Source organism: Penicillium longicatenatum (genome assembly GCF_028827895.1).
Source record: "Penicillium longicatenatum strain IBT 33135 chromosome Unknown contig_1_segment0_segment0, whole genome shotgun sequence".
NCBI lineage: Eukaryota > Fungi > Ascomycota > Eurotiomycetes > Eurotiales > Aspergillaceae > Penicillium > Penicillium longicatenatum.
Window position 1 is genome coordinate 763920 of NW_026643119.1, and position 24376 is coordinate 788295.

The 24376-nt window shown below is 47.8% G+C and overlaps 9 protein-coding genes across 9 annotated transcripts; 4 read left to right on the plus strand and 5 right to left on the minus strand.

Moving 5' to 3' along the window:
- Window positions 1-3623: 3623 nt before the first annotated feature.
- N7484_001067 (Zn(II)2Cys6 transcription factor domain-containing protein) lies at window positions 3624-4993 on the plus strand (the record flags this gene model as incomplete). Its single annotated transcript, XM_057111487.1, has 4 exons — window positions 3624-3749; window positions 3821-4060; window positions 4120-4422; window positions 4484-4993. 4 exons carry the CDS (start codon window positions 3624-3626, stop codon window positions 4991-4993), a joined length of 1179 nt encoding a protein of 392 aa, XP_056976224.1.
- A 2891-nt stretch (window positions 4994-7884) lies between these two features.
- Window positions 7885-8658, minus strand: N7484_001068 (uncharacterized protein; the record flags this gene model as incomplete). Its single annotated transcript, XM_057111488.1, has 1 exon — window positions 7885-8658. One exon carries the CDS (start codon window positions 8656-8658, stop codon window positions 7885-7887), a length of 774 nt encoding a protein of 257 aa, XP_056976225.1.
- Window positions 8659-11004: 2346 nt separating this feature from the next.
- N7484_001069 (uncharacterized protein) lies at window positions 11005-11193 on the plus strand (the record flags this gene model as incomplete). Its single annotated transcript, XM_057111489.1, has 1 exon — window positions 11005-11193. The coding sequence occupies one exon, from the start codon at window positions 11005-11007 to the stop codon at window positions 11191-11193; it is 189 nt and encodes a 62-aa protein (XP_056976226.1).
- Window positions 11194-11717: 524 nt separating this feature from the next.
- On the plus strand, window positions 11718-11968 carry N7484_001070 (uncharacterized protein; the record flags this gene model as incomplete). The annotated part of the gene is made up of 2 exons (XM_057111490.1): window positions 11718-11760; window positions 11787-11968. Coding segments are annotated over 2 exons (225 nt in total), but the record flags the coding sequence as incomplete, so codon positions are not given.
- A 4-nt stretch (window positions 11969-11972) lies between these two features.
- Window positions 11973-12345, plus strand: N7484_001071 (uncharacterized protein; the record flags this gene model as incomplete). The annotated part of the gene is made up of 2 exons (XM_057111491.1): window positions 11973-11984; window positions 12055-12345. The coding sequence occupies 2 exons, from the start codon at window positions 11973-11975 to the stop codon at window positions 12343-12345; spliced, it is 303 nt and encodes a 100-aa protein (XP_056976228.1).
- Window positions 12346-16814: 4469 nt separating this feature from the next.
- On the minus strand, window positions 16815-17409 carry N7484_001072 (uncharacterized protein; the record flags this gene model as incomplete). The annotated part of the gene is made up of 2 exons (XM_057111492.1): window positions 16815-16868; window positions 16924-17409. The coding sequence occupies 2 exons, from the start codon at window positions 17407-17409 to the stop codon at window positions 16815-16817; spliced, it is 540 nt and encodes a 179-aa protein (XP_056976229.1).
- Window positions 17410-18549: 1140 nt separating this feature from the next.
- N7484_001073 (subtilisin-like protein) lies at window positions 18550-19776 on the minus strand (the record flags this gene model as incomplete). Its single annotated transcript, XM_057111493.1, has 3 exons — window positions 18550-19128; window positions 19193-19589; window positions 19643-19776. The coding sequence occupies 3 exons, from the start codon at window positions 19774-19776 to the stop codon at window positions 18550-18552; spliced, it is 1110 nt and encodes a 369-aa protein (XP_056976230.1).
- Window positions 19777-19936: 160 nt separating this feature from the next.
- N7484_001074 (uncharacterized protein) lies at window positions 19937-21460 on the minus strand (the record flags this gene model as incomplete). Its single annotated transcript, XM_057111494.1, has 1 exon — window positions 19937-21460. The coding sequence occupies one exon, from the start codon at window positions 21458-21460 to the stop codon at window positions 19937-19939; it is 1524 nt and encodes a 507-aa protein (XP_056976231.1).
- A 994-nt stretch (window positions 21461-22454) lies between these two features.
- Window positions 22455-23812, minus strand: N7484_001075 (uncharacterized protein; the record flags this gene model as incomplete). Its single annotated transcript, XM_057111495.1, has 2 exons — window positions 22455-22798; window positions 22882-23812. 2 exons carry the CDS (start codon window positions 23810-23812, stop codon window positions 22455-22457), a joined length of 1275 nt encoding a protein of 424 aa, XP_056976232.1.
- Between the last annotated feature and the right edge of the window lie 564 nt (window positions 23813-24376).

Below are 24376 nucleotides of genomic sequence, written 5' to 3' on the forward strand. Positions count from 1 at the left end.
AGCCAGTAGAGAGCCCTAAACGTGACACCTGGTCTGTCCAAGTTGCTTTGACTGGGACGCCCGTTGTAAAACGGCAGGAATTTGAATGGCGACAACCATTTGTGTATCTTGTGACTCAAAGTCCTGTTCCAAGGTTGTCCCCAAAGTTATACCAACATGCAAAAAAAAAGCATCATCGATCAGTAAATGAAGAATGACATCAGCCCACATAATCAGCGGATCTCATTTCAGTTGACATGCTTTGGCTCCTACAGCCTGTTCACAATATGCGATATACAATGCACCCGCCCAATGGGAACACCCGATCCCGTCCAGCCCGCATCCTACTCAGCCACGTCAAGGCACCTGGGGAACCCCTGCCACGGGCTACAGATGATGCTCCCATGCCCCATGCAGGCGCAATGCATAACCGAGACCTTGCTGCCCAAAGCCCGGGATCTGAGCGGTTCTTCGATCATTTTGAGTTGTTTGCTGACCCTCGGCAGAATAGAATTTTAGCTTCAGACATGGTCACGATCCCTAGTCACTCCGTCAGCCCTGTGGTTTTTGGAGGGCCGTTCACTTCCAACCACGGCTGATTAAATTAACGGTGTGAGGTCATTTTCATCGACAAGATCTCCTTGGCTCGTTGAAACGATTGAGAAAATTAATACTATTTTCATTAAAAAGACAGGTATGGGACTAGGCCGTATTTGCTATTTTCTGACCTTATGTGAAAGACCGTGAAAGAGTGCAGATGGGTGTCAGATCGCTCATGCATCGGTTAGCAGCAGGAAAAGAGGGAAAAAGCAATGTGATCGACCCGTCCTGTACGACAAACATTCAAACGGAAAAGAATAAATAATCAATAATTAAAAATTCCTTTTTATTTTTCGCTCCGAGTCAAAATCCCAATCCTACGGTGTCACCGCCAGTCCTAAATGCCCTCGACCCATCACACGACTGGTGCACTGCCACTTAAACCCTGCTAAATCCAGCTCGCCACGTCAGATCCCGTCTCGTCATAGGCCCGTGTTCCCGTGACCGTCGTGCCATGCGGGCTGCAGCGGGCTGCGCCTATTAGTGCCCGACGGGCTCCATCCTGATAGACGCGCTCCCGTGTGGGTAAAATTAGGAAAGAGTGAGAGAAAGAGAAAGGAGAAGAGGGGCGGGCCCCTCTATTCCTGTCTTGGGGGCCAAAAATTCATCTATAGGTAACCAAACAACAGGTAAGCTAATATAAAATGAAACCCGACGAGTCCACTTTGAACACCGAGCAGAAAAAAAAAAAAAAAAAAAAAAAAAAAAGAAAAAAATAGAAATAAACAAATCCCTGCCGATACGAAACAAAACCACAAAAAAAGAAAGAAAAAAAGTCGTAGCCTGCACCACCGGTCGGGGTTGGATCCCTAAAGTCAGCGCTCAGTCCTTCCATTGGATCCAGCTGAACTAGCGCGTCCCTAGGACAAACCGCATCGAGTGGCCAGGGAGTTTGGGTCGAGTGTGGATCCCCTAAGAAAAAGCGCAAAAAAAAAGAGGTTTTGCTCCGTACTCCGTCTCAAAGTCTGGTACGCTAAATGTAGGTGAGCAAAGGCCACGCCAGAACAAAGTGGAGTTCAGCGGACGGAAAGACGCGGACGGGAATGCAAGCGCCGATTGGGTTCACCAGGGAAAACAGGGAACGAAAAACGTGGCAAGACCCAGATTAATTTCTAGACTCCCGGACCTAGAACCTGAAAGAAAAATAAACCCAGAATAAAAAAAGAAAAGATAATATCCACAGGTCGTAAGATAATAGATCAGAGTTAGGCAATCATCCCGAGCCTTGTTCTTCCTTGTTTGTTGAACACATGCATGAGATCGGCGGGAAGGCCGGAGCGGCCCGTGGGACAAGTACCCCGAGGCCAAAAGTTCGCCCGGGGGGATACTACCACTTGAGGTATACTGTACTTGCCGACAGTAGGTAGAAAGTACCTACCCTTCTGGTACAGCGGTACACTGACCTCCGTTCGAAATAAAGTAAGGGAATTTAATTTAATCTAATGTCCCCGCTTCTTTCTATGAAATCACAAACGTTGTTTCCAAGGAACCGAGTGTCCCCACCTCCTTCCAAAGATACGGTGGGTCCCCGGGGATTAGCGGTGACCTGTATCCTCTAGTAACTGTAATTATTTCCAGATGATGGAGACACCCGTACAACGTGGTTGTGGCCCCCTCCAACAAGGAACCCGCCCCCTGTCAGTTGCCAGCCGGCGCTAATGCAGGTTACCTTGGCTCTTGATGGGCCTTCCGAACCCAAACCAGCCGTTCGGGCCCGGGTAGGAAGAGAGCAGGCTCCGCTCTCCGTCACCAGACTCTCGTATCGATAAGTGGCGAAAGCTGAGAAGTCTCCACTTGTGTTCGAAATGTTCAGCTGAAGTCTGATCGCCACCTCGCACACCGCTCTCGACTGGGCGAGGGGATGTTCAGTAGTACTTGCAGTAGCGCCCTGTACATGGCCCGGAGAAGATATGCCACATCTTTTTTTTTTTCTCTTGTTTTAGTTTTACTTTTACTTTTATATAATTTTTTTTTTCTTGTTTTTGTTTTCCATCCATTAATTATCTTGAAAAAAAAAAAAATCTGTCTTGCTTTCCACTTGATTAATAATTTTTTAACTAACATGGCATTTTTCCTGCTTCCTTATTAGCCAGCATGCGGTGGGGGGTATTGGGTTGCAATGGATTAATGCAGGCAGATTCGCCCCGACCCGCGCCCATCGCCATGGTAGAGGATCCTGGTTCCGCGGGGCCGGTTGCGGTTGTGCGACGAGAGGAATGACGATCCACCTCCAAATCGCATGGGCAGGGGTTTTATTCCACGGCTTCCGGGTCACCTGGACTTCTTGTATCGCTTTGCGTTTTAATTTATTCTTTATTGCAGACGATTTCAAACAATAAAGAAATTAAAAATGTCACACTTCGGGAGGATCTCGCAGTTTATTGATTACACCTTTGACCGACTCTCTTAGTCCTGTGGGGGAGAGGGGAACTAAATGGGGGCTAAGGAAGGATTGGAGTTAGACTTTCGGGAGTAACTAGTTCACTAAGGGATGAGATATCCCTTGCCACACCGTTCTCGGTTCCACGGACCTTCGCAGCTGAGTTCCAAGAGTGTTGAGGTCTCAAGAGGGTCCGTCAATATGGATCCTGGGTCAGTTGGCGCCGCTTTAGCCCGCGCTGCCCGGGGCTCCACCGCGTTTCTACGTAAAATAAAAAATTCCGTTACCAATGAGAAAATTGAGTTCTTTTTTCTTTTTCATTCTTTTTCATTTTTTACCTCGACTTGACTCTGATTGGTATTCTGCCCTTTTTTTCTATAGGACTATTCTGCTCACGTCATAGTCAACGCCGAGGCTCTTTTCTTTTTTAATTATTTTTTTTCTTCTTGCCCCTTGATTTCCTTTTTCTTCCTTGTTCTGCACTATCGCATTTCGGGACCCAGATTGGATCTTTCCTTTTTTCTTCCCCTGCGCTATGCTGGCGTGACTTGACCTTTCCCCCCATTCATAACCCGACGTCACATCCCTGTATCCTTGACTCGTCTCATTTGTTTTCTCATTTCTTACTTTCCCCCTCTTCTCTCTTCCCTCCAAAATCACACAAATGTCAGGCCAACCGCCCCCCGGGCAGGGACCGGGCCAAGGAGGACAAGGAGGACCACCAGGACCACCAGGACCACCATACCCACCTAACTGGAATCCCGACGATCCCTATCAGCAGCAGCCTCAGGTATGTTGAATATAGAGGAACATGGTGGTGGCCTACAATGCACCAAATCTGACCTTCATATGTCTTTGAAGTATCCGGGGCAATATCCTCCTCCCGACGGTGAACGCTACTATCCTCCACCTCCGCCGCAATCGCAATACCCTCCTCCCACCATGGCGGCTGTTCATCACCCAAGACAAGATCCTTATCATTTGCCTCCACCACCACCAGGCTACCCTCAAGATCCCTATGGACAACCTGGAGTCGTCTACCAGGCTGCAGCACCGCGCCAACGAACGGCAATTGCCTGTCGCTACTGTCGCCGACGGAAGGTACGTGGGGGGAGATTTAGCAAAATCCGAGGCGATCAGAGCTAACGAAGCCTCGACAGATTCGTTGCTCCGGATTCGAAAGCTCATCGGATGGGCGTTGTACTAATTGCGTGCGATTCAACCAAGAATGCATGTTCACACCCGTCTCGTCACAGGCGCAAGCCTTTGTCCCCGCACATGCCGCCTACCCTCATCTACGCAACGCAGGACCAGCGCCCCGTGGTGCTGGTACCCCCATGCTCTACGGAGCCCATGGACAGCCTCTGCCTCCTCACCAGCAACAGGAAACTACCTTGCCGCCGCCTCAAGGGATGTACCCGCAGCACTATGGCCCCCCCCTTGCATCGTCGATGCCGGATCCGGTAAGGCAGTCATTCCCTTATTCAAGAAATACGGAATTGAGATCTAACTTGTTTTTTGTAGAGACAACCTGGTGGTCGACGAGGCTCGGGATCTGAACCCGCTTATCCCGATCCGACAAATCTTGCTCCCGTTACCCCCGCCGGGTCCCTCCCGGGATACCAGACCCCTAGCCCCTACTATGCTCCTCACCCGCAAGATCGGCGTGGCTCGCCCTCTGCCTACGGCTACGAAGCACGCCATTCTTCTTCGCCCCACGGCTCACCATTCCCGCCCATTATGCCGCCACAAAGTAATCCCACTCCACCTCCTTCAACCTCAGCTTCAACACCCAGCGGCTCCGCTCGTGCGGGTCTGAACGTGCGCGACATGCTAAACCCCGGCGATCCCCACACTCGCAGCCCCGCCGATAACAACATGCTCAATGCGCTTGACCGCCGTGGACCTGGTGGACCCGGTGCACCCGGCGCACCTGGCCAACATGGAGCACCTGGCCCACCCGGCGCACCTGGTCAACATGGTCAACATGGCCAGCCTGGCCCACCCGGCGGACCCGGTGGACCCGGTATCTAAACATTTTCAGCGTTACTTGGGGTCTCGCAGGATGTGTTCAAACTCGAGGCCTGTGGAGAAGAGACGCGTGCGACGAGAATGCGGGGGGATTTCAAAGGGATGATCCGTGTGCTGGCCACACGGTTAGGGAGCACCATATGTTGAGGATAATGGTGACCTAGAGGTATCGTGGCTGGGTCGGCAAAATCCGGTAGGATCTGTGCCTTCATTTTTCTTTTTTATTTTCTCTTTTCTTTCTCTGGCTCCGTCTCCTGCCGAGAGAGTTTCTCTGGAATTCTCCCACCCCCTTTCGACAATCGTCATCCTGCGGATGCGAGGGAACTATTTTTCTGCATGATATCTCCGGACGGAAAAAACACCAGGAATGATACTGGGGTTTGTCTCAGATTACTCGGAATCACGAAAATTTGACCTGGAGGGCGAGAATTCCGGCAAACGATGAAATCGTCCAAATTTTGTGTCCCGATCCGACACGACGCCACACGAAACGCGGAATCATGAGCTTTACGAGCCGCACGAACTTTGAAGCACCGAATTTCCCAGACCTTGGTCTGATATCGGCATACGATTTTATTATTTCCTTGTTTCACTCATACATTTCGTTTCTCCTTGAATTTCGGATTAATTGTGAAGGGGTCCGAGCAGCCTTGGAGGATGTGTCTCTCTGCACGTTTGCATTCTGCAGATCGTGCCGGGAACTCACCTTTGTCGTTATTGGTTCATCGAGATCGCTATCTTTCTTCGGGAAGGATAGCTACATTCTCGGATGACGACCTGGGTCCACCCAGCAGGCCCTAGCGCTCGACCATCGGTTCCATGCATACACGAACCGGTCCCTATCCACATGTTTCTTCCCGTCCCTTGTGATACACCATATTGGAGATCACAAGTGGCCCCATACTTTTTTTTTTTTTTTTTTTACAATCTCGGGCGGCTATTTGACTATTCCACTTGCGTTCTAGTTTGGTTCCCATCATTTCGCGTCCCTTTGCGTTTATGCTCATGTTTCTCGTACATCCTATATTATGCGGCAGGCAATCTCTTTGAAGCTTTGGGTTTTCTGCGAATTTGTCTCTGATAAAAAGACGGTCGGCTGTGTCAACTTTTCACGTTTTCTTCGCTACCGTTTTTTTCTCCTTTTGCACTCCTGTTTTTCTCATTTTTGCAACTGCGTCTTGTTCCTGCGTTATTGCTTATCACTGGGAAGGCTGTTTGATCACTCTTAGTTTTTATCTACATGTTATGTTCTTATCTATATTCGTCTACTCGAGCTTGAGCTCGATCGCGCTCAAATCAAGTCCTGCATAACTTTTATACTTTCGTATCCACTCAAGATAATCCTCGTATTCACGTAATCCCTGCCTTTCGCCCGATTAGATTCCGATCCAACAGTCCCCAGACGCAAATCCCAGCCCTAAAGATCAAGATTCGAGTCGACCCGAGACAATGCAACTCATTCAGATTTGCGGGGATGGACCATCCCGCTCCTGATATCATAAGGGTCTTTATAGGGCTGACGCGACAAGGGTAGTATTTAGGGCTAAGCTAATCTGAATATGTTCGGGAGACGGGAGGGGAGACTCCCGCGATCGAGCGGAAGGCCCGTTGGCCCGAGCAGTTAGCCAATAGTTTAATTTATCGTAACTTAATCTTATCGCGGCAATCAATTTTGGATTTTCCAAAGTTTCACATGGTCAAATGGGGTTTGAGAAGGGTGTTAGGTATAAGTTTATTCTATTGCTTACGGTGCGGGATGTGTGTAATTAGGCTATAACTTTTGGTTTGGGGGTGGATAATAGCTACAATTGCATAGTACTGTACAGGAAGGATAAGTTAAGTCATTTTTATGCAATGGATATTGTGGATAGAGACTCAAATGAGTTAATTTACTTCATCAACCATTTATTGCGAGCATTTCATAATGCCTATACCAGCAATGTTAGATACAAAATGCTTTCACTACAGAAAACCTAATGACTACGCAGAATAAGAAGGTCAGAAGATGTTCATGAATTGAGAATTTGTGAAAAAGAGAGAGACGGAAAGATTTATCAACATGTCGACACCTGGAGTGAAGCCTGAAGTATGCGATGAGCTTGTCTCAACACATAACACATAACAAAAGGTAGAGTCAACAGATTTGCTCTTCGATTGGTGCTCCTTCGCCCTCCCTTTACCTTATGCCACTAGTATACTAGTATCAGCCAAGGGGTATTATCCTCCAATCCACTTTATGGCCTAATCCTTTCGAGGTCAGTGCTTCTTCACTGCATGCCCAGTGTCGTTATAACCCACAGCTTGTCCCTACATACCATATAGAACAATCCCCGAGTCACAAAGGTCTATGATTGATGCTTAATGGCCAAGTCTTGATTGAGTCTGACTTGTCACCGAGCTTGATGGTTTGCAGTATGTGCGACAGCTGGTTCACGCCAAATAAGGTTTGGACCAAGATAGAAGGCGAAGACATTAGATGTGTGGATTACAGTCCGACAATCAAGTTCGAATGGCACCTGACTGAGTCAGGGGCGGCCTTTAAAGCAACTTATCGAACCATGAAACTTGAAAGAGAGCGAAACAGGTTCAAAGTTCAAAGCGATGGAACAAGGATGGGACCTGAAAGCGAGATTCGAAGTTCGTAATTGAAACGAAAATGGCAAGTTAGCATCTGGGAGAGAAGGAATGAAGTCAGATAGGAGTTATCGAACTTCTTTACAGCCTACTCTTGAAGACAGCCTTACATTGTGGTTTAGGCCATCCTCCAGGTGCCCATGGTATTGCTTAACAATAGTTGATTCATTCTCAATCTCGCAGTGGACTCGTTACAGAAAGCTACATTATAAAGTGATAGGGACCGCCTCTCCATGCCAGCCGAGTCAAGGCATCAAGTACTAATACTCGTAGTCCTCATAATGAAACTCCTTCAAAATCTCCGAAAACTCGCAAACGGCAGATACGATAGTCAAAATCTCGTCCTCGGACTTATCAGCTTCAACGAGAGCAGCGGTGAAATACCATGGCGGGCGATAGAACAACGGACCCTGGTCCTCACGAGGGATTACATCAAAAGACCTGCCAAGGGCATTCGTTATCTTATCCCAACGTACTCGCCAAGTAGTATTCGTCTTTTCCATGGCATACTGCCAGGACTTTTGATGCCAAAGAGCGCAAACCTCGTTGCAAGGTATTGGAAGGCCAAACAGGCTAACCAGGTAATCCGCGAGAAGCCCCATCTCCCATCGAAAACGTATCGTCGCTGCTAGCATCGGTGCATGTTCTTTGCCTTCATTGCGCTCGTAGTATGCCTGCAACTTTTCACCGAGTGCCACATTCATGTCTAGATCCCAGTCTCCAGGACACGTTTGATGGAAGATCCGCGCCATGTCTTTGAGTGTTCCGTGAGCGAGAGCTTCTGTCATCTTGGTGACGATTTCTGGCTCGGGCCGTGTGTCCGTATGGAATTCATGCGTGCCCCATCGTCTTTCAAAGTCTTCCAAAGACACTTCAATCTCGTCCAGGGACAATTTTGGTGGTCTTTTCCCATCGGGTTGGGGGGCGTGGCTTCCCTCGACGAGAAGCCGGTAAAGCCAGCAAAGGGGTGCAGCGCTCATCACAGCCTTGCTGGGTGCTGTAAATGGAGGCTGGGATAATAGAGATGTCCACATTGCAGATTAGGATGATTGGTATCCTGAAGAGCTTCCGGTGTCGCGTACTTGTTCTGGGATTGTTCTCTTCGTTCCGGTGCCTCTGCAGGAAAGATGATGAGATATGGTGAGAACTAGCAGAGGATAGAAGAGAATATATGACTTGATTATCATCTGTATCATCAAGGTGTTTTCCTAGTCGAACTAATATTACGTCGAGGTTGGGTTGGGGGCGATCACGAGTATAGAACCCTCGGGCTTCATTTCTACCTGCTGTGATTGGACGGGTCGTAAATGCCCCCACATCCCCGTATTCAGGAAAGTGAACTAAGGAAGTTGGCCAACTCATTCTGCACTCCCTTTTGGTTCTGGTTATTATCGAAATGGTTTCCGATTCCGTTGTCATTTGAGACGGTAAGATCCATAGCAACGCAGCACGATTTCCGCGTAGTTATCGTTGCTCGAGGCGCACGAGAAAATCGCACCGCAAGAAGCGGCCTGGATAAGTCGGGTATAAGGCGTAAGAAACGCCGGGACACAAAGTTCTGAAGTCGAAACTGGGAAACACAAGATATAGGAATACAAATACCTATAAGAATGGAACCAGCAGCTAATAGCGGATAACTGAAAATACCTGGCTTGCAAGTCACAACAAACTGTGAGATCATAAGCTTTGAGACTGCCACACGCATCGGGAGATCCACTCGAGTCGAACAATTGGGAAATCTGGGTCCTGCTCAGCGGAAACCAGGGACTGGAGAACTAGTGAAACAAAGAATCACACACAACACACACACAACACACACACAACACTTCTCCTCCTCTACTCACAGAGCACGGAGAACATAGTCCACAGACCGAACAAAGATACGACTGCGATATACACTCTGCATAGAAAGGCAAGAATGTAAAATTTCCATTGGGGATAGAGAGAACTAAGAGCAACCGGACTTATTAACCTTCTGTCTTGGAATACTGCCTCGCTAGTTCGTCAAATCGGATGTGAAGAGGTTGTGGGGGATCTGTCGTGATTGGAGCGGTGTTTTGCTGGCCAGGAGCGCGGGATTGCACTATTGATTGCCGGATCATCGGGGGAAATCAGAGTCGTTTCCGGCGTAGGCTCGGGGTTATGGGATTTAGGACCGATGTCTGATATCTGATCTTGGGCGATGTCCGATCGATGGAAATGAGAATAATCAGGCGCACCTGACCTCCCGAATTTGCCAACAACCACTCCGCGTCGGCCTTCAGTTTATTGAAAGATTCCGACACTCCAGCTTCCATGGCAACCGACGGCCATGCGGATGGGTTAATGTACGGTATCCACTGGCCATTCGATTCTTTTGAACACGTATTGCCTTTTATGCGCGTACCCCAAGAGCCGAGATTGTATGCTCCATATTGGAAAGGCCTAACACAATCATAAATTCCTTGTCGAGATTTCGGAGGGCCGATTCGTGGTTCCCCCCCCCCGACCAACTTGATGATCAAGCATCTTGTGTCGTGGCTATAAAACTTCCGGGCATATTTTCCTTTGGAGTAGGGGCTAAGTTTGCTTTGGCGTTCTTGCGCCCTCGCGGGATCAGACCCTTAGGAGTTTGCAGAATATGGTCTCTATTACCCTCCTCTTCTTTGAGTTGAATATTTTCAGTGAGTAAATCAGCAAAAAGTCGGAGATGTCCTGTCTTCGAGAATCGCAATGCATTGCTGTGGGGTAGTGTTCACTCGGACTTCGCCACGAGAGGTGACATTAGAGTCCAACATCGCCAACACATCTGCTGCACCAGGCACATTATCGACGATCACCTCAACGGGAATCACCAGATTTTTCGTGGCCGCATCTAGCCGTAGCAAGAACCGTCGGTAGGGTCCCCGTAATTGTCCCGTTTTAAGGTAAGATACCTCGAACTCTGACCGCGTGTATCTGTGAGATGTCGAGAATCACCAGAGTAGGGGTAGACTGAAGTAGACAGCGTACTGTCATGCGAACCACGGATAAGGAAAGATCTGGGAGCTTGGTAGGACCAGATTGTGGACCGACCCGACACTCCTGATTTCTGAGTGATGGTGGGCAATATGGACGCTTGAAGAGATATTGTTTACTGTTGACGATTGTGAGCAATTATCGTTACTTCTGTATCAGCCCTTTGTATCTGTTAAAAACAAACTGCGCATATTTAAAGCAATCTTTGTGGGGAGTTGAAACTTCGTCTTGTCATCACCTCGATTCGTCAAAGTCAAGTGGTCTATCTCTTCTCTGATCATCACTTCATTTTTTCTCTCTTTTTCTTCCACACACACTCTGCATCCGATTCAGTTCCCTCCCTTCTAATCCGGACCTTAACCTCACTTTACCAAACTCACATCATGGAGAACTTGGAAGGGGTTGAACGAATTGATGAGACAGCGACATGGGATTCATTGGGAGAGTTTCTCTCAATGGAGGCGGAAGTGAGAGACCAAAATCACTCGATTTTACCAATGAGCGAGGAGACTATTTCCTCTGAGTTCATGGCCATTCAAAACTCAGTTGGTATCAAGGAGTTCCAGAAGTAAGTGAGAGTTAGTTGAAGGAAGAAAGGAATATCGAAGCAATCCGAGGTATTTATAGTCGATAAAAATAAAATCAGACCCTGACAAAAAGTTATCCATTGCTAGGGGTGCGAAAGTCTTAAATACACTATGTACCTAGTCATTGGAAGGTATTTCCTGAATCAGTCTTCGGGCCTACACCATCAATAATATATACTGTATTCACTAAATATGTAGTTCAGCACATCATCATATCTTACTGAAATTCTATATAATTACGCATAGTTATTAATACCCATCTAACACACAGAGCTACCTCTTCATTGTAAAAACATCCAGCCTAAGCCTTCTAATCACTAGTAATTAGACTAGGACCTCCACGGTATACACGGCGGAGCTCAGAGGTCTCGTTCTTACACTATAGATAATACTCGACACACCGCTAATATACCTCCCGCCGGACAGATGCGCCATTATATTCACTAATAACCAAGCCGCTATCTAAGCCATTCGGAACCCTAAGCACCTATCCAGACAATACATTTTAGCCGAGGCTATCCGAGCAGTCGAAGAGCTTCGGAGCCAGGGGTGGTAAATACAGTTCCGATGGATTCTAGCACACGTCGGAGTGCCAGGTAACAAGGCAGCCGACCAAGTAGCGAAAGAGGCCACTAGAAGCAACCTAAGCACGAGAGCGAACACTAAACGGCCGCCAGAAGCAGACTCTCTACGAACACTCATGGCAACCACCAAGTCCATCATCCGTCGAGCGAGAAGAGCCGAGTGGGACACGGCCTAGGAGAATGCCAAGCACGGTAGGGAGCTCTTTAGGCTCGGGGTAAGGCCAGGGAAGGCAATACTTGACACACATGTTGGCACACACAGATACGCACGGGCAAGATCGGCCTACGCGCATACCTTCACGCCATCAACAAGTCCGACTCCGACCAATGCGAATGCGGCCACGGGTCGCAAACCGTACGGCACGTCCTCCTCGAGTGCCGAAACTGGGCGGACGAACGACATCGAATGTGGGCAGGCAGGGCCCCATGCATCGAGATCAAACGCATTCACCGTAGCCCGTCAATGGCAGTACAAGCAGCAAAGATGATCTTGAGGACTGGACTGCTGGGACAATTCCGGGCAGTACCATCCACGGTACTAAAATACACATAGTGAAGACGAGTGATTTTTGGCATATAGAAGAAGAGGAGGGCCAGGAAAGGCCTGGAAAGTACATAGACGCAGAACAATCATTAGATTATGAGTGGGGGCCGACCGGCCGGAGCGGAAGAAGGAAGCAGTTCTGGGAGGGACGGCTTGTTATCTGAAAGCAAAGACGGGGACACCTGTACATATAGATGAATGCTGCATAGCCGCCTTAGGGCGGCTGGGACAGTCTATGAATGAATGAATCAATCAATCATTGAGTCCGTCTCTAGGAACCCCAGGCCCGTCGCCAGGGACCCCAGGCAAAAAAGGCACAATCTTGGACCAGACACCTAAGCTACTATTTTTGCTCGGTCTTTGGCAAATATTAGAGCTTCCTTGAAAGCGCCATCCCAGTAAAACTACGGGGGGTCAGTTAGGATTCTCTTCTACCTTTACCGACAGTATTTCTTGCAGATAAAACTGACCGAGATCGCGGTCACAAGGGCGGAAGACCTTTGACAAAAGATAAAATTAGACCCTGACGCCACCCACCGTGCGGAGCACCCCTTCACAACATCGGAGAAGAGAGTCATATCATAGGAGACAGGTCTGGTGTTCCTGGACACAAATCTAGAGTTCCTGGCAACAGGTGGCGATACCCAGATGCATGCTTTCTTTGACGCACCAATGAGATTGCAAGGCTGTCTGAGCTAAAGCCATCCGGAATCAGGACCGATGAGTAATCAAGCCCTCAAGAGTCACCGACCATTCCTGTGAGAGCCACCGCTCTGGCGAGAGCCATCACTCCGGTAATCTCCAGATTCGAAGCCTACTTGGACACGGTTCAACGGATCGTTACATGGCTGGCCGGAAAGCGCAGGGTATTTGTCTATCCCGGCCTAAACAAATATGTAGGGCAAAGAAGCGAAAATAAGATTACTTTGCCTTTAGGGGAGACCCAGATGCGCCATCTATCACTCATGACATGATAATCCCCCACACCGAGTCCAATTTTGTAGATCCACCTAGGAGCTCATTGGGTTCCTAGAGACATGCTTAGCACTCCTAGGGCCAGTTGAAGCGAGTCCAGGAACCTTTTGGCTCCTAGAATTACGGACTTGGTTCCCAGAAGCAGGGGCACTCCAAAGTGGAGCAAGGAGAAACGATGAGCCAATCAAAACTTTCCATCGGCAACATGCGAGAATGGTACAGCAGTCCAAAAGTAGGCCAACTTGAAATGTGTCTGAATCATAGATAGGCCCACAATTGATTCTGGAATCAAGGTACATATAGTAGTTAAAAACGTAGTAGTTCTGTATTGTATTTCGAGTCCCAGATCTGTCCCAGCTACTGTACTTTAGTTTCAGGGCCCATCAACGAGCATTTCCCCAGGCCGAAGGCTGTCAATACTTGCAAAATTGGGTGCGTGTCTTCTGTTCATCAGTCCTACAGTACTGAAGTCAGCTACTGCAATCATTTATTGGAAACTGGCTTATATCAAAAGCGCAAGACCTACCACCTGTTACGGACCTGGACGTCAGTTACACGCTAGGCCGGGGTTATGTGGAAAGAAGGGCCAATCAACTTGGACCCCAGATGGAAACACATTCCAAAGGTATTTTGTCGGAACACGTAATCAGGGCGGTGGATCAACAACCAATTGGGGTTCGACCGTATATATGCAGCTGTCTGATTCTTCTTCTATCTCGGTGCTCGCAGTTAACTAACATAATTCACCCCCGAGCGGATAATCCTGGTCGGGCGGATAACCCAACCAAAACGCGTCAATTATTTAGTCCGTTCTTCTTCAACCACCCACCATGCCACCAATTCGCTCTCAAAAACGTCAAAAATTGACGCTTCAAGAAGGTCGTATCTTACTTGCTATCCAAGCTATCCAGAAGCAGGAAAAATTATCAATCCATCGAGCATCATTCATATATGATATCCCATATACAACGTTATACGCACGCCTTCATGGACGTCAAAACCGCGTTGAATCACGCGCAACCTCCTTTAAATTGACTGAAATTAAGGAGAATTCGCTTAAAGAATGGGTGATCTCCATGAATATACGCGGAGCAGCACCACGTCCGTCTATGGTCTAAGAAATGGCTAATCTCTTACTCGCGACACGCGGAACGACCCCGATTTAAACCGTTGGCAAAAATTAGGTTACGAAATACATTAAACGACACCTAGAACTCGATATAAGGTTCTTAAGACGCAATAATTATAATCGGGTAAAGTGCGAGGACCTAAAGATCATTATAGAATGGTTCGACCTAGTCTAAAAGACGACTTTAAAGTATAGGATCGATAAAGATGATATCTATAACTTTAATAAGATAGGGTTCGCGATGGGCTTAATAGCGACCGCAAAAGTCGTTATAAGAGTAGAATATTATAGTCGACGCTCTCTTTTATAGCCTAGAAATCGTAAATAGGTTACCGCGATTAAGTGTATAGGCGTATCTAGGTATAGCCTTCCTCCGATAGTTATCTTTAAGGGAAAACTTTATATTAGAGGCTAGGCTGAAGAGATAAAGCTTCTAGGCGACTAGTAATTTTAGGTTAGTCTAAATAAATAGACCTCGGACGAGATTAGACTTTACTAGCTTAAGAAGATCTTTATTCCATTAACTTCCTCAAGGTTAAAGGGGATATATCGACTTCTAGTTCTTAATAGTTATAGAAGCTATCTAACTCTAAAGTTCGACGAAATTTACTCTTAAAATTATATAATTCTAATCTATATACCACCGCACTTATCATATCTTTTATAACCTCTTAATGTGGGTTATTTTACTATCTTAAAGCGTGCGTACGGAAAGTGCGTTAAGGACGTGATGCGGTAAGGTCGGAACTATATTAATAAGTTAGACTTTTTAGACGCCTTTCCAGACGCTCGAATCGAAGCTTTTAAAGCAGAAACGATCAAGAATAGCTTCTCGGTAACTAGCTTAGTCCTATATAACCTAGATCGGGTTATTTTAAAGCTTAATATTCAGCTCTAGACGCCTATACCACCACCATCTCAAGGAAGCTAGAGCAGCGCGTGGGAGCCTTAGACGCCATTAAATTATAAGCAGCTCCTAAAGCAAGCTTCTTTAATTAATAATCTCTTAAAGAAGCGCTCTAAGAGCCCACCAAGCCCAGTTAATTCCGCTATAGATCAGGTGTTTAAAGCGTGCCAAATCATAATGCAAAAGACAGCTTTTCTAGCTCATAAGAACCAGCTCTTACGCGCTAGAGCGGAGAAAACAGAGTCAAAAAAAGCACGTTCTAAGCTCTAGATATCAGCTCTAGAGGGCCTATCTATCGCTGAGCTTCGAGAACTAGCTCAAAATGATCGAAATAGTCGAATTAAAGCTCCATCCGACCAGCCAACCGGTCAACCAGAAGCACAAGAACGACGATCTAGGGCGCCACAAAGATGCTCAGAGTGCAATATTCAGGGTCACAAGAGAACACATTGTCCAAATTTGATTAAATAGCTTAGATATTCAATATTACGTTATTTCGGGTGAATTATGCTGGTTTGAATTAATTAAAGTTGATGGGTTATCCGCCCGACCAGGATTATCCGCTCGGGGGTGAATTACGTTATGCTGTGTGCTTACTAAGAACATGTGATCTATCTAGCTTATATCATCAATATTAGTGACAAATTTACCTGATCACGTGACTATCACGGGACATACATCCTACCCAGGATAGGATTATGTCAGAAGCATCACATCCAGGATAGGATCGGATCATATCTGGGATAGGACCCGACCGCATTCAGGATAGGAGGAACTACGGTATATAAGGATAGTCATTGCCACACCTGTATTTAGTTCTTCGCGTTCAATCATACATTGTTACTTGGAACCTACCAGTTCACTTCACAACCTGCTTCGTACTTAAGACAAACCACCTACTAGGAGAGGTATCCTGAGTCTCTTGTCGCTTGACACAGATCCTCAGTATAGCTTGACTAGGCGCACTACCTGGCACAGCCCAACAAGAGTCTAGCCTATAGACCCGAGTCTGTGTAAAGCCTTACGACGGTATCGGTACGGTTGCGACTGAGACTTGAGGACGAGCCTCGACGTACGTATACAGACCCTACGAGCGATACTCACTGTGACCAGTTAGCTGTGCATAACAGTAGGCGACCACCAACGACGCACCACGGGCGGCGGGAGCACGCATCAGGGGCTAACTAGGGGGCAGAGAAATCGAGTGGGGGGTTGAATGGCCTTAACAATATAGTATAGGGTCTCCCTTTTCGTCACAGGCGAGGATGGGTGGCAACACAGAAGACGCTGTGGGCAGAGCTGACGGCCAAGTTTGAGAGCGTCTGTCCGGGGTGCACGGACAATATCTGAGATCTGCATCTGTATTTGCGTGCTTTACGACTCATAGCCTAATAAGGTCCTGTTCTATGTATGTACACGATCATTGTGTCTCAAGCTTAAGGCCTTCCGAAAGCTCGAGAAGCCACTCTATGTGGAAGTACGATAGAATGGATCATTTTGGAAAGCTTTGTCCGTGAACTTCTATATCCAATAGTCAGTACCCAACATAATTCGAAAGGGAGAAAGTAGCCCATACCATGCCTGGTTGTCGTGAGAATATTCCATATTCATTCATCATATTTCCGCCTTCTTCATATTCATACAGTTGCCCATTTCTACCAATAGTGTTTGGTGGATAAAACCCTGTTCCGTCGAGTGGGCGATGGCTGTTAATGGCGTCCATAATGCGTTCACGAGGCGTCGCTCTCAAGGCTTCCGCGTTTGACTCCTTCATGGCATCCAGGGGGCTGTATTTCTTCACAGCATTGCGTCTCACACTCGCGGCGTCAAATGGACCTTCATGGTGGTAGATGCAAGGCGATGTATGGTCGAGGCCGTCGATAATATCCGTTCGGCTGTACTGTCTTCGTTGATGCCGCGACCTCTTTCGACGTGTACTTGCTCTCGAGTTGTCGAGGCTGCCTTCCACTGTGCTTTCATAGCTTGGGGGCTTTTGTTTGGGCTTTGAAGGAATGCTGGCAGAACGCGCTCGTTCCGGTTGAGAAGTAGGTTTTTGTGACATTTTTAGTAGCACTATCAATGCACCAGTGTCATCAGATCCGAGTCAGTCTGATCCAGGGTGTACTTTCTCAACCGGCAGTAGCAAAGAATCCCCAAATTATCCTGGCTTTGAAATTATTTGTGACACCTAAAGAGATAAGCTGACGGCGGTATAGTACACTGAAGCTGGCTCCGGCAACGGGAACGTCTATTAGTACCAAGTTTATACTAGGCTTTGATGAAAGTTAATATTGATGCCTAGCAAAATCCCATAATTTTCTGTTTCTAATTTTGAGAGTTTGCGAAACCACGAGTGTAAAGAAAAATGCCAATGTCGCTTGGGTTTACGTCACGGCTGACGAAACTCTGTTTTATCGGGCAGATCTCGATTGTCCGCGCCTACGAGTCCACCCACACAGCTGTCATTTTCTTGGCAGTAGAACAATAATCCAAGGATTTAGACTTCTCGTGGGTATGGATTTTGGAGCTGCGAAGATTTCATGGTTCTCATGAATATTGAGGGCCACCATAGTGCTTCATTCAACATGGCATCATACAAATGTGGTAATAGAAATTGGTCATTGATCGGATCCTTAAGGGCTTCCAAAGTCATTCTCTACTACTCAAGATCCATTGCCAGCAGACCCACGGGGTATGCAACATTTGAACTTGGAAAAGTCCGAAATTCAAAGTTCGTTCAACATTCAAACGATCGGAAAGACTAAATTTCTAGGACCAAGACCCAACATTGAAACCTCAGGCTCCGGGAGGTGGGGGTGGTAAGAAGGGATCACTTCGGGGATATAGATATTTTTCTGGCATCCACTCCGCCGTGGTTCCGAGTCCGAGCGCACCGTGATCTAGCCCGGGGCCACATTGATTTACCTCAGTGCTATCCATGTCCTTGAACTTGAATCCTATGATGGACCTTATGTATCTACTAGTACTTGTAACTCAGTCCAGGACTTTATCTTTTTTTGCGACCTCGGGAGGGGTCAGTGTAAATGAATATTGCTGCTACTAGATGTACCTCACTAGGCAAAAACATCAAAATGAAAATCGCCTTCTAGAAGAGCCCGAAGGACAAGAGGACCTGATCAATTGATAGATGCAACAGCAATAGCATCCAGGGACAGAACTCTGCGCGGACCATGATCGATGTTCAGTCTAGAAAGTTCTCAATATCCCAGAGGGCCATATCTGGATTTTCAGCAATGGGAAAAAGTGTGCTCAGCTTCAACACACCATTCTCTTCTGCCCTCATCTTGTTGAAGACTTTCATCATGCCGAGCTTGGTGTAAAATTCCCTCATCCTCTTGTCCTCACCGTTGCGAGTTCGGAGGAGCAGCAAAGCCAAAGACGCAAGCCCAGCAGCCAAAGCCGTAGCAACCGAAGATCCGGAAACAGTATCCTGAGTATTACCGATATATCCAGGTCCACCTGCTTGAGCTTTCTCTCCGGGAACAAGTACGTCGGCTGGACTATCCCCCTTACTTTGACTTGTCTGAAATCCCCAATCATCTGTTGCGCTTACTCTGATGACGTGATCCTTGTAGTGCACAGGGTATATAGTACCAGAGAACGCGCCTTCATCGGCTGTGGAGCAGAACATCAATGTGGCACGGCGATTTCCGGAGTAGGCGGCTTGGCGTACGGCATTTTTTAACCCTTCATGCTCTTTGGTGGTGGTCCAGCTCATGGAAATGACGTCAACGTTCTGTTCTAGGGCCCACGCAATGGCCTGGGCAATGAGTGATCAGAAAATGGACTGGTGCGTCGGCGAGGGGCTGTCCCGATGAACTCACCTTGGCAGCATGATAACCCTTGATATCGTTCCGCCCTTTACCCACACGAGCGATGTAAAGCCGACAGTGCGGGTTCACTTTCTCTACCAACGAGGCCATCTGTGTGCCATGGGGGTCTGAGACCATCCACCAGGGGAGGGGCTGTTGTGGCTGGTCCTTGTCAGCGGATACATATGATACCCCGGCATGGATCCTCTTCCTAAGATTTGAACGATTGATATCTGCCCCATTGTCAATGATGGCAACCTTGATCCGTGGATCCGCTTCCTTGAGACTCCTCGGAGGCTTGGAATATCTGTTGAATTTCTCCACTTGCTCCAACCTCGCATTGTCGGAGTGGTTTGCGAAATTATCGAGTTGAGTGTGATATTTGTCGAAGTGGGCTAGGTATCTATGTCTGGATTGAGCAGGGTCAGTACTCAGGCAGTGATTGCTGCCTATCCAACTTACTTGGGAGTATGCAAATTATCTTCCGGCTCGTCCTTGTGAGGGGTCTGATAATCCCACACAGAGTCAACATGAACTTCAAGGGTGTAGTGGGCTTCTTTAGCCCTGTCTTTGAGCCTTTCCACATGTCGCTTCATGCACGAGGAGTGGGTTGGGTTGTACTCCTGGTCACATATTTGCTTACCAACTTCTGTTACTGGCTATTCTAAGATTTTCAGGATAGAGGAGACAGGCTCACCTTCGTGGTATCTAACCGAACAATGTGAATGGTAACTTTCGAGAGCTGTTGGTTGCAAGTCAGTTGTCTGATAATCCGAACGGGATGAAAAGGGACGAGACTTTAGGGTACTGAGCAAGACCGTCTAGACTGGTCCAGTGATAGAGAACGCCCCAATTACCGCTGGAGTATAGTGTAAGTTCCTCTAGGTAATCCCCAGTTTCTGCAAGAATGGTGAGGTCTATGTCCAACTTCCTCCAGTCAAGTTTGCTGATGTGAAACTTGGTAGAGACAAATTTGCAAAAAAACCAGTCGCTTAGGGGACTGGTTGTGCTATCAAGGATTTTCAGCTCGCGGATGTTCTCAACCTGCCTGCTAAGCCATTGAAAAAACTTGCGAAAGACTTCCGGTGAGCACGGCTGCTTGATGTAGTTGAGATCGGGAAGGTGTACGAAGAGAAGGGATGTCTCGAATACCAGGGAGCTCGAATCTTCCGGGGACTGGTCACCCTCCGAAGATCCTGAAGCCTTCAACGGGTTCAGTTCGATCAGCCTGTCCACAAATTTCTCAAAGTTGTGCGATGGTGAATTGAAGTCTGACATGTCGAGGCACAGCTCCTTAGCTGCAGTACTCAGGTTAGTGAAGAGCGGCATGGCTGCAATGCAAGACTTACCCTTTCCTGTTCCATAAAGCGCCGTGCTAACCTTGGAAATGTCTTTCAGTTTCTCAAAAATGAGCTCTTGCAGCTTGGGAATGTCGACATGATCAACAGGTGCTTCTTGGAATACAGACGAGCCTTCATTATTTGTCTTGGGCAGAATTTCACAAAGAATATCATTTGCATCATATCGATCTATGACAGCATTGAACACATCTTTGGAATGGAAAAATGAGGGGATATCCCAGCCGCGGGTAGTGATATCTTGTGTTGCTCCTGGAGGCCAGGCCAAAGCAGTGTGGAAAGCAGTGTAGCCGTTCTCGTCTGAATCGATCAGTGCCGCAGGGGGACAGATCTTTACCAAAGCTGACGTCAAAAGACATCTCTTCTCTGCCGCATATTGCAGAAGGTTTTGTTTGTTCAACTCCTCGCGCTGAGTGAATATGATGCTGGCATTTTTGAGTGATCCCCAAGCTTTGCCCCCTGTCTTGATGGACGTGGCATAGATGTCGATGAAGCAAGCTATAAAGCCAAGATTGCATTTATCGATCGCAAAGTGAAGCGGCATTCGCTTAGAATAGTCATTCTTGCCACGCCTTTCGGTTTTGAAGGATGTGGTGAAGATTTCTAGCAGATCGGGAGTTCGCAGCATCCACGAGAGAAGGTTTCGCCCAAAAGCGTCCTGGCTTCGAGAATCGTCTGATTTCTTCCAAATTCCGGTTTGTTTTTCGATCAGATGCCATATCAAATGATTCTCGTCATTTTTAAACACCCCGTTCTTCTTCCCAAACGTGTAAAGGTTCTCGGTGGCTGTATTTTCCTCCCAGTCTCTAATATTGCGTGCTTTGGCGAGGAAGGAATCAAGCGCACTCTGCGAAGAAGACTTGGTCTGTGATGGCTCTGATTCATTTTTCCCTTTGGGGGTTATCGGCGCGCCTCGGTTCATAATTTGCTCTGTAATGAAATATTGACGTATGATTTCTCTGTTTGTTGCGAGGTATCCTACTGGGAAAACGAGAAACTGGGTTATAGTTCATTAAGTGTTCCCTCCGGGGTCGGAAATTTGCTGACCCAGACCATATTGTCCGTTTGGTTGGTCTTGACCAATGACTGATGTTGACAGGGCGCATCCACTCTCTTCACGTGCATGATCGATTGCCTTGGCTCTGTACACGGGTTCTTCTAGGCTCTATCAACCGGGAAAAAATACCATGCGCCCCGGGACTTTGTTTGTCAGATCAAAGACGACAGGGGGTACGCGTCTTTGATGGTGACAGAGCTCAGTTGGCAGTAATCGATGCATAGTCGCAGCTTGCCACTATTTTTAGGAACAAATAAGTTGTGAGCGGGGCCGGAAGCCCAGCCTTGCTCGTAGGTATCCTCGTTCCCGATTGGAGGTCCCCGTGCTGAGGGGGCACCGGCTGGTTGCCCGGCTAGTGCCCCACTGCTCACCCCTGCTCCGAGAGGTTCCCCCCAAGGCCCAGCCTGACCCTTATAGGCTTAGAGCCAATCCTTGGGGGTGACGCGTCCTCCTTGGCTGAGAGCGGTCGCAGGCAGTTTGATTGCCAACACACTCCTGAGAATTACTACGATAGATGATCGAGACCTAGGGTCACTTCTTCCCGCAGATAGCGGGATCTGCTGGCCAGTATGGTCCTATTGTGGTCCAGCGTCACTGTGGATCCGTTCGTGCTACTGGGGGGTGGGGTTGACCCGGATACACCTAACCGGTGATGTCGATCGGAGCTTATATTCCAAGTCCTTCCACTTCCATTGGGCGGTAATGCCAGATCACATTTTCGGCTACGCTAATATCTAGAATGACTGTTGACAAGGCACTTGTCAGTATTCACTGCCATTAATGCCAGCCTTCTCCTTTTTCGTCCATGATTGATTTTGCGGCCCCCCAAATACATCTCGCGTTTCCGCCTCGCCAGTCATTAGGTACCCCGCTCGGCCTGATTGGCGTAGGTGCGTTCGTCAGCTGGTAAATACTCTCTGGCTTCCTCACGGTGCAACTCGGCCAATCGTTCGTACAAAGCCGCCATCTTTCGGTGTCGCGCCACGCGGGTCATTGAAAAATGAGGGATTTCAGCCCCTGCAGTCTCACACCAGAGCGAAGGTGTGGACTGACACGTAGTCTGGGTGGGACTTTGTGTAGCTGGCCCCTGTCCTAGTGTGACTGTCGGCATGGTCTTACGGTGCTCTTCGATCGCATCCTGTTTTGGCTCAGATTCTGAGAGCACTTCCCCCTCAGATGAAGCATATTGGGGCGTTTTTTCAACTATATGATTGGTCAGAATGCGGGCGGAGATGGATGAAATAATGATGATACAGATTGATCGGAGCATATTGTGGCAAACAAACCTGGCGATCTCCGCTTGACTAGCTTGGCTGTCTCTGGGAGGTGGATTCCCAAACGTAGCTGTTTAAGTCTGTCTTCCGTTGAGGCAGCATGTAGGTTATGTCGATCAATCCCTTCGGGGATCTCCGTAGCTGCAGCTGAGCTTCCTTCGCCAGGACTGAATCCCTGCAGGAAATGGAGCCTGTCACCCATTATACTTTGAGTGGCTTTTGTGAATGTGTTGCCTAGCTTGTCTTTGTTGCTGTTGGTTTCGGAACGAGAATGCACCCATAGACTGAACCCTTCTCCCGTGGGGCGCTTCACAAGCAATGCGACTGTGAAGCTATCGCCGATCCCAGTGTCTTCGGTTCCTGCTGCCAAATTCCAGGTGACCTGATTGTACTTGGTCGCAGGGAGCACGTCACGTGTCTCTCTCAACCGAGTCAAGGCGACATTCGTGCGCAACATGTGATTCTTCTTGTACTGGGTAGTCTCTGTGCTGGATGCTCCCAGTCCTCCTGAGACCCCGAAAGCTCCACCTGTGAAAGATCCATTGTATGCGGTCTCGTGGGTCTCAATTGTAGTTCGCATATTCAACTGCTCGGCACCGTCGCCAGCAGGTTCAAATGATATCAAGGTGGGTAGCTTTGCACTTCCCCAGTCATCAAGTGTGTGTATGTCTCTTTGTTGGCAATGCTCGGGAAGGACAGTAAGCCCAAGCGTCAATTTAACGATCGTCCGCGAGGGCTTTTTGGGCACCGGGGATGCTTTCAAAACCAGGAGACTTGCGTTATCACGGTCACTGGGCTCATAATCACCGTGGATGATATGGGCGCATTGGAACTCAACGTTGCAACTGGGAGTGCCATGTGTACCAATCCTTTCGCGTATATCACTTCGCACTTTTCCATCCTCGTCTTCATCATCAAAAAGATCAATGCGCATTCTCTCCATAGGGAGATAGTTTGGCACGTTTGAAGATTCAATAGACCGTTTGATTCGAGGGTCGTGAACAAAACTTGGTTGTTATTTCTGCAATGAGAGATATTGATTTGTGTCCAGACATGTCTGGAACCTATCCAGAATATAATACGGAGTACGAGTAAGCAGGTTGCGACACTCCCAGATGCATTGATGCTGGGTGACCGGTGCGCGGGGGAACCATGCCACGTACGGGCATGCATGTAAAGTGGAGGTAGAACCAAACTGAGGAAAAAAAAAAAAAAAAAAAAAAAAAAAAGAACCTTGTAAAAGAACCTTGTAAAAGAACCTTGTAAAAGAACCTTGTAAAAGAAAACAAGGGAAAGAAAAGAAAAGTAAACGTGCGGGTTCAGCTCATATGCAGCCTTGCCGCTAGACTTAGCAGACAACTGCAATCGCCGAAAATCGGACCGTCTGAGGATTGGATCAAATCACACCACTTCCAAGGTTGGTTTTCAGTTGCGACATAGATGTAGTGCATCTTTATCTCCCACCCCATACCGTCCTATCGCGGTCACTCTTTCTAAGCTACTTTCT